Here is a 14,547-nt window from a genome sequence, read left to right on the forward strand (position 1 = left end):
CAAACTTTTGGAATAGAATTTTGTCCTGTGAAAAACGAAAGAATTGCCAAAGGAGATTCAGGAAAAGTAAATCTGGGTGGAAACTTTCCTTTAACTCCTGAAATACCTAAAATAACTATTATAATGCTTCCATAAAGATTGAGGTGCAAACTCACTGACAGATTTATTAAAACATGGCTTTAGATTGTTTGCCCCAGTGCAGCAGCATCTGCTGTCAGAAGCATGTTGTTTTGCAGCAGTTAATTTTTAATAGAAGAGAGAATCAAAGGAGAAATCCTGGAAGTTTTAAAGGGAAACTCCCAAGTACCAGTTTTAATTTAACTTTATATATACATTTGAAATTAATGAGCTCTTTGGTAATGATGTAGCCTTTGGAATTCATTAAGAAGGGGCTTAAAATGGAAATGCTGACAGACTGTGAACTTCAAAAGTACCAGTGGTGCCATTGTGACCCTTTACCCCACAGGCATGATGCCCACTGTGACAAGCGTCTTCACAGTCAGACTTCTCTGTCTCTCTGCATACACGAGTGTGTGCACACACACACAAATACTCACACACAGAGACATGCATGCACACGCATGTGCACACCCAAAAACATTTACATGTACTGACACACCAGCACTCACACACACAGAGATACACACACACACACACACACACACACACACACACACACACACACGAGTTTGAAGGAAATATTAACATAAAATATTTAAAGCTAATGGGACAATCTATTTTACATATTTGCCTTTATTGCATTTTGTTTGATGTCTGCATTTAAATTATTTAAGTGCCTCATAATCTGGCCTTGAAACTGATTAAGGGCCCAGTGAGTTGTCTCAGTGTACAAAGATACTTTCTCCTCTAACCCCTCTCTTGCTAGGTCCCTAACCGAGAAAATCCACAAAAAGAAATTAGTCTGCCAACTGTTTAGATTCTGTTTAGACTCAACACATTTGAGAATAAAGATTCTAACAAAGGAGAAAATTCTAGCCTAAAACACTTGGGAAGGAAAGCATGGGAGAAGAGATCTAGAAAGTTTGAGTAACAAAAGGTTGGAAATACAGATTGGATTAGAATCCAAAAACCTTCTTCACTGTTAAAGCTAAGGATTCTCATCTGCTTCCCTTGTGAGGAAGGCTTGGGAGGGCCTATCATTTGTATGTTTTATATGACAAATTCATGTAGCTTTCTTCCCAGAGAACATCAAGTTGTTCTTAAGAATCCTCTAGTCACCTCCTCAAAGTCTCCAGCTGAAAATTCTGTCTGCTATTGGCCCAGGCTCCACCTGGCTCCTACAGCCAGAATCCCTTGTAAGGTCTGTGCTTGTAGCCAAGGTATGTCATGTTCTAAACCTAACAAGAAATCTTCACTCTAAGACTCACATGTTAAAATGAGTTAGAATAAGTATATGTGTGGTTTTCCCCTCATTTGTTTAATCACTCTTTGGACATCAAGGTTATTTAGAGTGGTAGCAAACAGTCCTTCAAGTTTTTTTTTTTTTTTAAACTTTTTGTTTTCTTGTGACAGATTCTCACTATGTATCCTTGGCTGGTCAGGATCTCCCTATATAGATTGGGGTAACCTCAAACTCACAGAGATCCACCTGTCTCCATTTCCCATTGCTGGGATTTAAGGCATGTGTCATCACATCTGACCCTTCAAGTTGTTTTATTCTAATAGTTAGGAAAGAAAGTCAAGCCAAATCCCAACGGCTGAAAGATGCTCTGATTTTTCCAGCATTACCCTATAGTTTTGCCATTTCCACCACAGGTCTATCATACCTACACGCTCTGGTCCATACTGCCACCTCTGCCCAGACCTCTCTGTTTGTCAGAGACCTTCATCCTTGAACTTCTGGGTTTTTCAGTAAGGTCCTATTCCATTGGAACTTAATGGTTCCATGTCACTGGAGGCTCAATCTTTGTTCTATCATCTATGCATTAGGTTTTCTTGTTACATCCCATCCCTACCACATTATAACCTTCACAACAGCACCAAGCATGTCATATACTCATAACTCTCAATCTTACAATGCTGGCCTAGCATAATGTAGGCAGGTCAACATCCCTTCACTCATTTATTAAATATTTAAAACATGAAATTGGCCGGGCAGTGGTGGCACACGCCTGTAATCCCAGCACTTGGGAGGCAGAGGCAGGTGGATCTCTGTGAGTTTGAGGCCAGCCTGGGCTACCAAATGAGTTCCAGGAAAGGCGCAAAGGCGCAAAGCTACATAGGGAAACCCTGTCTCGAAAAACCAAAACCAACCAAACAAACAAACAGAGAAAACCATGAAATTTCAGTTAAGCCATAGTTATTTGTCCTAGGTATATATGGACAAGAGTCCTCACTCCTAAAGAGGTTTCACAGGCAAGCATCTTAGTATAATAATGGCAACCAAACCAGGAGTTGCTTAACACATTGATATATGACATTTATGGATATGGCGTTTGTTAAAAAATGATGATTACTGCCAAGAGTGGTGATTCATGCCCGTAAACCTAGTATTTGGGACACTGAGGCAGGAGGCTACAAAGTGAGGTACTGTCTCAATGAAAACAAAAAAAGAGGAGGAGGTGGAAGAGGAAGAAGAGGAAATCGTTCTTGGGTCTTGCCTCAAACACAATAAAAACTTCCGAGTGTAAGGCTCAGTTAGTAAAGACTAATATGCACACAAAAGTTTGTGGACCACTTCATTACAAATATGAATGTCAGAATTTCATGAATCTGGGTTAAGGTTCCCTCTTTACCATTTGTTTGTTGTATTAATAAATGCTATGTGACTTGAAAAGTAAATTAAGCTTGAGGGGCTCTAAGGAGCCTCACGTTATTTTATAACATGAGTATAGTATCTCTTCATTTGGTGATTGAGAGACTTGCACACACTAGACAAAGTATACGGAACTGTGTCCATTACACAGAAGTGCTTGGTAATACCAACTCTCTTTGTTTTCCTACCCACTTTCTCCATTTCTCTATGGACGCTTCAGTGGGAGACATTGAGGAGGTGATTAGAGGAACTTATAAGAACAACTTAGTGCTCTGTTTCGGAGGAGAACTACATATAACTTGTCACATAAAACCTATTTATATTCAACAGATTACGAATGATAGGACCTCTCAAGTACTGCCTTCCATTTATTAAATTATCTTTAGCAGTCTCATCACTTGAAAGCAAGCACGTCATTTGCCCCTTTGATTTCCCCTGTGATTTTGTGATTACCCCACCATCATAATTTTGAATATTATTGGATGGAATACACATACATTAAAATAGTCGTATTGTTTTACAACAAAGCCTCTTGTAGGAACTCATCAGATTTTGATGAAGCTTATGTTGAAATTTTACTCTATCAGAAAAGGATATCCCTTATTTTATTTATTCTGAAGTCATGTGGTTTCCTAATAGGATATGTAGGCTCTTCATGTTATCCTATTAGCTTCAGAGGCTGGCCTGGCACACATTAACTTTGATCTTCTTCCACGGAAACACCAGTAACTTTCATAATATTTCTACTGTTGTTGCAAGAATCTTACTCTAAAATCTTGGCAGTTTCATCCACTCCTTTATCTCAAAAATATTACCATTAATCTGACTGCCTGTTTTGACAAGATGTGTGTTGTATATCCCTTCTGAATTTGTAATGTTTAGGGAGAATTTCTAATTGTAGTTAGTGAGGTGAGAGGAATTTTGGCTGATGATACTAAGGAAGCTATCGTGAGAGTTTGCATCAGGGCCCTTAGGTGCCATTGCAGGCAGGTGATGTCCCTCTCCACAGTACGTTCTTACCAGAGTGTGGATGTTGCATGGTATCATTGCCTTCTGTGAGTTGATTTCTTTATTAAAGCTGGTAACATGGGGGGGGAGGGGATCAGCCTTATGATGAAAGAACCAAAACTATAATGAGACAGTGGAGAATTAAGACATTTTGTTTGTCTTGATAGTTTCAAAGGGCAACGATTATTAAAAAATGCTTTCTAATGAAAGATTATGGGGCTAGAGATGGCTCAGTGGTTAAAAGCACTTCTTGCTCTTCCAGAGGACCCAAGTTTGGTTCCCCACACCCAGGTCTAGTGACTCATAACCATCTGCAACTCCAGCTCCAGGGAACCAGACACCCTCTTCTGTCCTTCTTCAACACCTGCGCGCGCGTGCGCGCGTGCACACACACACACACACACACATACACACACACACACATACACATACACACACACACATACACACACACATACACACACATACACACACACACACATACACACACACATACACATACACACACACACATACACACACATACACACACATACACACACACATACACACACATACACACACACACACATACACACACACATACACACACATACACATACATACATACATACACACACACACACACACACACACACACACACAAACAAGGGGGTGGGGGGGAAAGAACTTTTAAAATCCTTTTAAAGTTCATATTATATTTCATATGCCCATACATTTGAGTTAAATATCTGTTTCCCTACAACCATAGTCCACTCAGTTCTGTTACCTTCTGAAGATTCCAGACAAGTAAACATCTGCCAGTTGCTATATAACTATTCCTTGTCATGGTGAGTCCTCTCTAGGTCCTTCTATTCACCACCCCCCCTTTTTGGTGAGGAGTAATGTTTCTGTTTTGACTATATGACATTGTAAAAATTAGTGTTCAGCTAGTAAGTGAGTCTGCGGGGTGCTGAATGTGAGGACCCCTGCCTCTGGATGCAGACATGGAATCCTGTAATTTCTTACTTCCAGATACGAATTCTGCCCCTCCTAGAACACTGATCCAGTAGAGGGCTCTAGTTGGCTTTAACATATTGTGGAGTAAAAATCATCGGGAGGTTTTTGTTTTCGTTTGAAATAAGCTTTCAACATGGCATTTCAAATATAGTCCTTACCCCTCAGTGTAATTATGCAAGCTTGAATATGGCTAACTGTTCTTTTGTCTGTCTGTCCTGAAGCCTAGCTGTCTTATGGAACTACCTCTCCTTAGCAACATAAACATATTAAAAATATTATCTTTTGGGCATGTGTTTGCTTGTATGTACCACATGCACACGTGTATATGACATCTGTTGTCTTCTGCTGTCAGTCTCCACCTGAGGTTGTGAGACTGTCTCTCACTGAGCTTGCTACTCACCTGTTAGCTAGGCTGATGCCCAGTGAGCTCTGATCCTCTGCCTCTACGCTGGCTGCCCCCAACTGATAGCATTACTGACAGCCTGTTGCTGTCCCATAAACATTTGTTTGATAAATAGATACAAGAATGTAAATTATTTTCATTTTTGAGGGGTCTTCTTTAAAAGGATCTCACCTCTAACAAACATACAGTTTCTACTTAAGACTAATTGTTTCAGCTCTGTTTATAAATCCGGTCCTTTTTTTCTTATAGTGTGTTAAAATATAACCTTTATCACACATTGAATCTGCATCTTTATAGTGATCAAGGCAATAATTTGTGTGTGAATTTTATAACTTTTTGTCCTAAAATTTTTGTGAACGAGTCAGTGAGAAGGAATGAGTAAGAAAGGAAAGGAAGGGATATTGGAAACCTGCATTGCACCCAAAGGCGGTCTGAACTGGTTTGGATCCTATCAGTATTACAATCTTAGGTGCCTTAACTTCTTTCCGACTTAATTTCCTTCTGTGTAAAATGGAGATAAAGACAATGCCTATTTTATAGGATTCATTAAGAGGATAAATGGAATGTACATCCACCTAGGACGGTGCTGATGCCTTACAAAACACGTGCTGCTACATGTGAGCTTTCCCTCTGAGCTTTGGGTTGTGTCTCCTGTGTTCTGCACCTAACCATATGCTTAACCTTGATCTGCATTTTCATAGTCTATTCTTTGGAAATAAAGTCTACTATTGATGTGCTGACAGGGTGCATGCACTTAGTCTGCAGAGAAGCTCCTACAGGGAACGTGGGGAGAAGGCAGAGGAAGCATCTATTTACAGGAAGGCAACTATGTTGCTGCTTTTCTATCACTGTATTATCATTTCCAAATAGAAAGTTTAGAGATTGAAGGAGAGGAAGACAGATCAAAGTCCAGTCCTGAAGAAAATGATAGAGTTTGAGAATAGTGTCCATTATCTGCACCGATCAATTTTAACCTTCACTGTGACTTCGAGGTGGGCTCCTGTTCAGCAATTAGAAAGACCCTTAGCTGAGGAAGCAGAGAGTACAGTAGAAAGATGTGGAGACATGGTGTCACACACAGCAGTCATTCACTCAATAGACATGTCACATAGTTGTGGGTGTTGAAAGCATGGTAGTCAGCCAAAGAACAGAATGTCAGTTCTCGCCCAATTTACAAACTTAGCAATTAGAAAAACAATATGAGAATATTGGGTGTTTTTATTACTGGCAATTTCATAAGGTGGACTTTTCAGTATGAAAAGACTATGGGAAGGTAGGAACTTGTGTTTAAAAACTACCATAGAAATTGGAGGTGTACACTGTAAGGCTGGGTGACAGCATGCCCTTGCATGACTGCACAGTACGAATCTAGACTTGTAACTGAGTCAAGGTCAGGGCCTAGGTGAAAAGGTGAGTTACCGGAGGGAAAGCCAATAGAAATAGTAAAGGAGTTGGGCAGTAATGGGAGTCAAGAGCTGGTCAGCAGCAGGAGTGAGTCTACTGTACGAGACTAAGGGGACTGCAAGCTAGTTACAGAGAAAGCAAGCTGAAGTGGGAGAGGATTCAGGAGGATCCCAGGTGTGGATAAAGAGAATAAAGGAGAGGTCTGAGGATGGAAAGTCATGCAAGAGACTGACATAAAATGCAAACCAGACTGGTACATGGTCAGGGAGGAAGGAATGGCCCTAAGTCACCCACAACTAGGAAGTGCGCTCATCTTGGAGGTGGCCAGGAGGCCACTAGAGTGCCCAGGGTGCAGTTGGCCCAGCCTGACCCTGTTGGGTTGGCGGACCAGGGCAGCCGGCCTGCGCTGGGGTGGGGGAAGGTTGCGGGGGCAGAGGGGGAGGTGTGCTCCGTGTTTAGTGATGTCATTGCAAGTCAGTGCGCGGTGAAATCTAACACCAGCCGGGTTTACTCGTCTCCTCTTCCCGGCCAAGCAGCGGGCAGTCAACTCAGCGTGCCTGCTGTTGCCACCGGTCCCCTCGTACCAGCTTGATTTCCCAAGTGTGTGTGTGTGCTTGTTTGACAAATGTTTGGGCGCAGGCTGCTCCCGGGGACTTCCTCCCTTCATCTCCTTCTTCCCACCCCCACCCTCTACCCCGCCTTTCTCCTCCCAGGCCCAAAGCAGAGCGCTCCACTGGAGTCACCGAGTCTCCTTTGAACCGCAAGTGAACTCCGGGGCTGCGCTCCCAACCCAGCTCCGCTGTCGCTGCTACCCCGCTGCCTCAGGGTGAAGTCTAGCTCACCTCTGGTTCCCCCAGGGGAGCGCGCCCCCAGCTACAGCTGGGCACGGAGCATCCTAGCTCTCTTCCCCCTGGGTGCTGCTTCCTACCCCTACACCGCTACATCCTACTACCCCACCCCACCCCCACCCCTATTTTGCGGGTTGGAGCATGGTTCTCATGTGACTTTCCCCCCTTTTCATGGACAGTACCTGCACCTTTAGCAGTTCGGAGCTGGCTTCTGTTTTCCCTTAGTGCTTTGCTGCAGGGACAAATGCATACAAATGCATTTAGGAGCCTACAGGACAAGGCATGGAAAGGTCTCCCCCGCCACAAAAACGTAAGTAGCCCACCCGCCGCCGGAGGGGTGGGGGAAGGAAGGGGCTTTAGACCAACCCCATCTCTCCACGCCCTCTATCCACCACGGAGTTGGAGATCTGTGGTCCTGCTCCTTGATACTTTGTGGCGCTGGGAGCAGGCGAGAGCTGCGGTGGCAACCTCCTCTTGACTTCTCAACTTGTAAAATACCGTGTTTGAAAGGAAGCAAGCTTCTGCCAGCCAGTCTCAGTTTATGCTAAAGCCAATCTGTGGCTAGGAAGGAAAGGCTTGTTGGCTTGAGTGCCAACGTCCCCTCGGCCACTGCCCCAGGCAGTTCCAGAGCGCTCTGACACTCGCCTGGGCTCCCACTCCAAGTACCCTCGCACCCTCCTCCCCTTCTCCTGTTTCAGCCCTGGCTGAAGTCCCACTCCAGCTGTCTCAGGGCGCCCAGCCTGGGCGAATGCTAGGACTCAGGCAATCCTCTGGATTCTGCAAGCACAGGTTTGGAACTAGGTTGCCAGGTGGGATGACTACAGAGCCTAGAAAGCAGGGTTCTTCCTGCTCAGGGTCTGGGACAACCACTTTTTTTTTTTTTTTTTTTAAGAAGGCAAACAGACATAACTCTAGCATCTGGAGTTGAGGCTGAGCCCTGACATATGGTCTATCAGTGGGCAAGTGATGCTTGCAGCCCGGGTAGAGTTGGGAGGGAGGAAAAGGGTAGGGATGTGAAAGCAAACCTACCTTCCCTGGTAGAGCTTGGGCTGGCCCACCTTCTCTTTGAATTTCATAACCGCCTCTATTCCTACACTGGGGACAAAACATGAGAATGATGACTCTCTGCCTGTCTGGGTGCCCCTATTAGAGGCCGGTAGGTTACACAAATTTTCATCTGGCCCCCTAAGATACAGTGAGGAAAGCTGCTGAGTTGTAGGTGGTAGGAGGGCAGAGCCCAAGCTGTCCAAGTCAGCTGAGCTCTGGTGGAGGCGGGAGTTTGGAGAAAGCCTGCCTTGTGGCAGTGTTTGTGCGCACATGTGCGTTTTAGTCCTGTGCAGGGTCTCCAGTGCTCTGACCTCTGACCTCTGACCTCCTGTGTGAATGTTCCCTGCTACAGAGCAGTTTGCATCCCCAGGCACACCCCCTTTTCTAGGAGACATGATAAAGCCAGTATATACTTTTAGGACACAATAGTGACTGTGTGCCTCACCATGCTGGGGAGCCCAGTAGTCCCCAGATGCTAGAAGCACCCCCTGTGGCCTACCCAGAGGGGTTTGCTTAGATCCAGGCCTTTGATCTGGCTCTTCTTGATAAGCGTCCCACTGAATGATGGGTTTTCCAAGAAAGCCAGGCAGGATGGGGCTCGGATGTATCAAATCTTATAGAAATGAGTGTGTCTTTCAGGATGATTTCTGCAGGTGTGCTGGGGGTGGGGGGATGATCCCCTGCAGGTTCAAGCATTTTGGAAGGCCCCCAAGTTCCGCTTAGACCCCAGGGTCCTCTCTTCTTGCCAATTCCCACCTCTAAGATTTTCCCTGAGCCACTGCACCCAGCCCAAGTAGCTGATTAATACTTCATGGGGGTTTCACAGGGATCTGCTGCTGGCCCCTGTCTTTCATGCTGTCCAAGGCCCTTCTAGAGGGTCCCAGGATGGACCCTGCTTACATTCTTTGGAAGCTTGGAGCTTGTATTGGGGTCCAGATGATTGGCAGGCAAAGGAGGCTGGGTGGGGGGCAGTGGCAGGGCAGGGAAATGAAATAGGATTACACACACACTGGTGGAACTTCTGATGAAAATGATACCTATGGATTGGGTGGGCAGGGGCAGTGAACACTTTGGAGAGGTGCTGGAGTGGGTGGCAGTCCTGGATGAAGTTGATGGTCTTCCGTCAAGCCAGTGACCAGGACCCTACCTGCCCACAGATCTTGTGATGCCAAACTTGTTCCATTACAGGAGCCAGTGGGGATGAGCCTCAGACAATTAAGGGTAACTCGTGTTAACCAGATTGCAGGCCCTTACAGCTCCAACCACACACCTGCAAAGCAATGGCACAAAGGTAGAACCACATGGAGAACTTGTTTCTCAAAAAAAAAAAAAAAAAAAAGTGGAAAAATTTAGAGTTCTTTAATTTGAAAACATGTTATCAGCACTTGGGAAAGGGGGAGGGGCTGATGATCATTCTGTCAGGCCACTGAAGTAGACTTTAGAGACTCTACTGAGATGCCTGAGATTACCACTTACTACCATCTTGTCATGGTGATGTTCTGGCAGTGCCAGTTAGTCATCCCAAAATATTGATAATTATAAATGTGGATCCATACAGACATTTACTTTCCCAGGGTTGCTCTTAAAAATAGATTTCTTCATGTGACTTTGTGGAATTAAGGCAATAAACCTAAAACCTGAAAGGTGTTGGATGCATCAACCTTATATGTCGGGGCTAGGAGTGTAGCTCAGTTGTCGAACTGCATATCTAGCAAGCATGAAGTCTAGGGCTCATATCCCCCTACTGTGGATGTTGGGGCACAAGCCTGTACTTCCTAGTAGTCAGGAGGAAGAGGCAGGAGGATCAAGATTCCAGGTCACTTTCGCTACACAGTATCCAAGCCAGCTGGCATAGGAGAGATTCTGTCTCAAAAGACAACAGACAAACCAACAAACAAAACTCAGTTATCAGAAAGTCTCCTGAGATGGTTTTTATGGTAATTAAAAGGTTTGTAATGTTCTTCCTAGCTGATATGAAACACTTTTCTAAGTTGCTTAGCTATTAGAGTGTTCAAATAAATGTTTAAAATAAGTGGATATCTTAGGAAGAGGAAGTACAATGTGTGGAAAGCTATTCTGGGTGTTGTTTAGACATTCTGTTTGGTACGCTGTAAAGTCGCAGAACAATTTTATTTATTTTTCTTTCTCTTTTTTTATTAAGAGATTTTTCTATTCATTTTACATACCAACCACAGATTCCCCTGTCCTCCCTCCTCCAACCCCCCAGCCCTCCCCCCTACCCACCCACCCCCATTCCCACCTCCTCCAAGGCAAGGTCTCCCATGGGGAGTCAGCAGAGCCTACCGAGACCATGATTGGAAAAAGTACAGAGACAACTAGCCAAACTAGTGGAGACACACGAACTGTGGACCAATAGCTGAGGAGCCCCCATGGGACTGGACTAGACCCTCTGGATAAGCAAGACAGTTGTTTAGCTTGAACTGTTTAGGGGGCCCCAGGCAGTGGGAATGAGACCCATCCCTAGTGCATGAGCCGGCATTTTGGAGCCTAGTGCCTATGGTGGGACACTTTGGGCAGTCTTGGTGCAGGGAGGAGGGGCTTGGACCTGCCGCACCTGAGTGTACCAGGCAGAACAGTTTTATTGAAGGACCTAGAAGAGCAATGCTAGCTTCTTTGTGAGCTGTGTCTTGCATCTAGATCTGAAATTAGAATTTATAGCCCTGGGTGGTGAGAGATGGAATAAGAACCATTTCATTTTTATTCTACAAAAGCTTGACATTATTCTGCCGTTCATTTACTTGTCATTTATTCATTATTCATTCCTTCAACAAATACTTACTGAACATCAACTGTGGGGAGTCCACCCTGGGCCCAGGTGGTAGAAATGGAATGATTAAAAAGAGACACAATTGCTCTCCTAACAGTGTGCAGGGTTCAATAGAGAGCCAAGGAAACAGGAATGAGAAGAGTGTATATTCAGGAAGGATCTGAAAATCCTGAAGAGGTGGGGGGCGGGGATGTGACAACAAGGGGAAAGAGAGGCGGAGGGAGGGAGGGGGGGTGAAGGGAGAGGTCGAATGATTCTAAGCAGAAGAAAGGTTCAACTAAAGGAAACCTAGGCAGAGCCCAAAGCAGAAAGAGGATAGGCTCTTCTGTACACAGCCCATCAAAGTGTTCAGATGTGACATGGGGCAATCCATGTATCTGGAGGCTTGAGGGAAATAGCTAGTCTGAGCACCACTTTTAGGAAGAAGTAGCTGAACTTGAGGTGCAGAGAGAGACAAAAGAGACTGAAAGGCCTTTGGACTTTCCTAGCTGGACAAATGGAGGGTAGGAACACCGGCTTCCTTGGTCTTAGAATCAGCATGCAGATACAAATCCGGCAGAAGTTTAATAGGAATGAAGGACCATCTGTCAGTCTTATTGGCTGAAGATGGATTCATTCATTTAAAAATCTTCAGCATTAGCATTGGCCAGTTTAACCACTGCCTTAGTGCCACTGACTGGGTACATTTTTCTTCCTTTTTACTGACTGGACTCCAGGCTCTTTGAGTGCCTGGTATCTTTAAGCATTATTTGCCTGCATTTGGGAGTTGCTCAAGCACCTAGAATTAGATATGTTGTAAGTCCTTCATCCTGGGTTCGGTTGACAGTCAGAGAGGTGTCACTGTGGGCAAATCACTGGCCGTGCTTTTCCCCTGGAATCACCCAGTTTTCTTCCCATTGCTGGGATGAAAATATTCTCTCAGTTATTTTAAGAAAAACAGATTTTTTTTTTTTTTTTTTTTTTTACTATTTCTGGATCTTAGCCATTAGTGAAACACAGAATCTATAAAGCTGTTAGAATGAAGATGTTTTTGGCATAAAAACCAAGGGTGAGAGAAGCTGTTGAAAGGCTAGATGTGTGTTACATGTATGTTTCTCACATTACTTCACACCCCTCTGCTGGTTTAGGAGGCCACCAACTCATCAAAAAGTTTGCTATCCATGGAAGTTCATAAGTCTTCCTTGCTATTATAAACGTCATCTTTGTAGGAATGCATGGTGGTAGCCCACCCGAAGACACGTTCATAAATCCTCAGGATCTCATGAGTACCCTAAAGAGATTGCGGGCGTTCCCCCAAAGGAACCTGGACTTTTATGACAAAGAGGATGTCCAATAGCTCCTTAAGCTGAATCTAGGGAAGGCTTGGGAAAATAATTGGTTCCTCAGATGTTCTAATGATGATCTTTGGATGTCTATTTTCCAACTAAATTTAGGCCTTCACCTGGCTAGTCTGATTGGTTATAGTTTGAATGCGGCTGATGTCAAACTGAATAACCAAAGGTGAAGCTAGCAGGCTGAACCCAGTCCCTTCCATGCTCTATCAGACATCCTCAGATACTGCAAGTTGTCATTTTTGAATCTCTATTAAACTTTAGTGACTACAATATTGAGTTCTTTTAGACTTGCTCAGTTTTATTAAATGTCTGAGAATGCTGACTTCTGTCAAGTACAGAAATTAATCTTCCACAATAGTCCTCAACCCTGTTTTTCACATCAGGCCCACCTGGTAAATATTGAAAATATGGGGCTAGGGAGGTAACTCGGTCTGAGGAGTGTTTCAGCCCTGGCATCCACTTAGGGAAGAGCTGGGTGCAGTATTGTCCGGCAGCCATCTCAGTGCTGGGAGGCCGAGACAGAAGGACTGACAGGCTTACTGGCCTGTCAGTCTAGCCAAAATGGTGAACTCAAAGGCAATGAGAGAATAAATAAGACTAAAACACTGGGTGTCCACCTCTGGCTTCTAATACACACATACGCACGCACACACCCACGCATGCGCCTATGTAAGGTGGACATCCTAAAACCAGAATCTTTGTGAGAGGAGAGAGAAGTGACCAAGTCTTAGCGATCTATTCAATTCTGAAATGATTCTAGCATGCAGTCAGAAGCCATCTACATGGTATGAAGCAGCTTTTGAACATCACTTGTTCTAAAGCAGAGACTTCTGATTGTGCTCTACTCAGCAGCATCAGCGGCATGAGGAAACTCTTTAGAGATGTCAGTTCTCAGACGGCACTACAGACTCCTGAGTTAGGAGCTGTGTGACTTCCTCATTGTCAATGTCTTACCGGTGTGTCTTCCCCCATTAGGAAACTGCTTCTTCGTCTTATTGTACTATGTGTGGCGTGGATTACTGTTCACGGGCAGGGACAAGGTAAGGAGGATTATTTTATTACTTGTTCTTTAAGAATATGTATGAGCTGGGTTTGGTAACATAAACCTGCAGTCTTGGCACGTGGGAAAAAGAGACAGAAAGATATGGAGTTCCAGATAAGTATGGGAGTTATTTTTCTAATTACTGTGAAAAATTGCATGTCCAAAGCTGCTTGCAGAAGGGTGTGTTTATTGGACTCACAGTGTGAAATGCTGTCCATCATGGCCAGGGAAGCACAGAGGCAGGAGCTTGAGGTGGTGGTCTCCATCACATCTGTGTGCACATGCTCAGTTCTCATTCTCCTTTTTATTCAGTCCAGGACCAGTGGTGGAGTGGTGAGGCCCACATTTAGGGTGGATTTTCCTACCTCAGTTACTCAGTCTAGAAACTTGCTGACAGATATAGTTAGAAAGTTATTTCCACGGAGAGTCTAAATCCCATGTAGCTGACAGTCAGGATTTGCCATGAGGGACAGTCACCCTTGGCTACCTAGTAAGTCAGTGAGTGACCAGCCTGGGCTACATGTGACCCTGTCTCAGAACAATCAAACAATATTTCTGCTTGCTTGCAGCAGCCAAGGCACATTCCTGCTAAGTCATCATAACCTGAAATTCAACATTAGACCATAATAGGAGATTATAGCCAGGTCAGGAGGACACAAGGGTACCAAAAAACATCAATTTGAGGGGTAAATATGACCTTTAAGAAATTACTCAGTTCTTCCATCTGTGAAATTGCTTACATTTTTTAAGCAAAGTCTCTATAAAAGGGAAGTTTTGTACAGTGGAAAGGCTCTGCTGGTGATTTCATTTCAAGTGGGAGTTCCTGGGGGTGGCAGACTGTAACTGAATAACCTTTGCCCTTCTTGAAACAACACACGCATGTAATAAATGTTCCGTT

At 44.3% G+C, this 14,547-nt stretch overlaps 1 protein-coding gene across 4 annotated transcripts in view; it reads left to right on the forward strand.

Moving 5' to 3' along the window:
• Positions 1 to 7,087: 7,087 nt before the first annotated feature.
• Positions 7,088 to 14,547, forward strand: part of Col24a1 (collagen type XXIV alpha 1 chain) — a 259,667-nt gene continuing 252,207 nt past the window's right edge. For 2 of the 4 annotated variants that reach the window (XM_036190194.1, XM_036190198.1), the window contains exons 1-3: positions 7,088 to 7,190; positions 7,304 to 7,748; positions 13,583 to 13,647. In XM_036190194.1, coding sequence (XP_036046087.1) covers positions 7,693 to 7,748; positions 13,583 to 13,647 — 121 coding nt within the window. In that variant the 5' untranslated portion in view covers positions 7,088 to 7,190; positions 7,304 to 7,692. The remainder of the gene's footprint in view (positions 7,191 to 7,303; positions 7,749 to 13,582; positions 13,648 to 14,547) is intronic. The other 2 variants (XM_036190196.1, XM_036190195.1) reach the window with 2 other exon arrangements.

Source organism: Onychomys torridus, chromosome 6 (assembly GCF_903995425.1).
Source record: "Onychomys torridus chromosome 6, mOncTor1.1, whole genome shotgun sequence".
Classification (NCBI taxonomy): domain Eukaryota; kingdom Metazoa; phylum Chordata; class Mammalia; order Rodentia; family Cricetidae; genus Onychomys; species Onychomys torridus.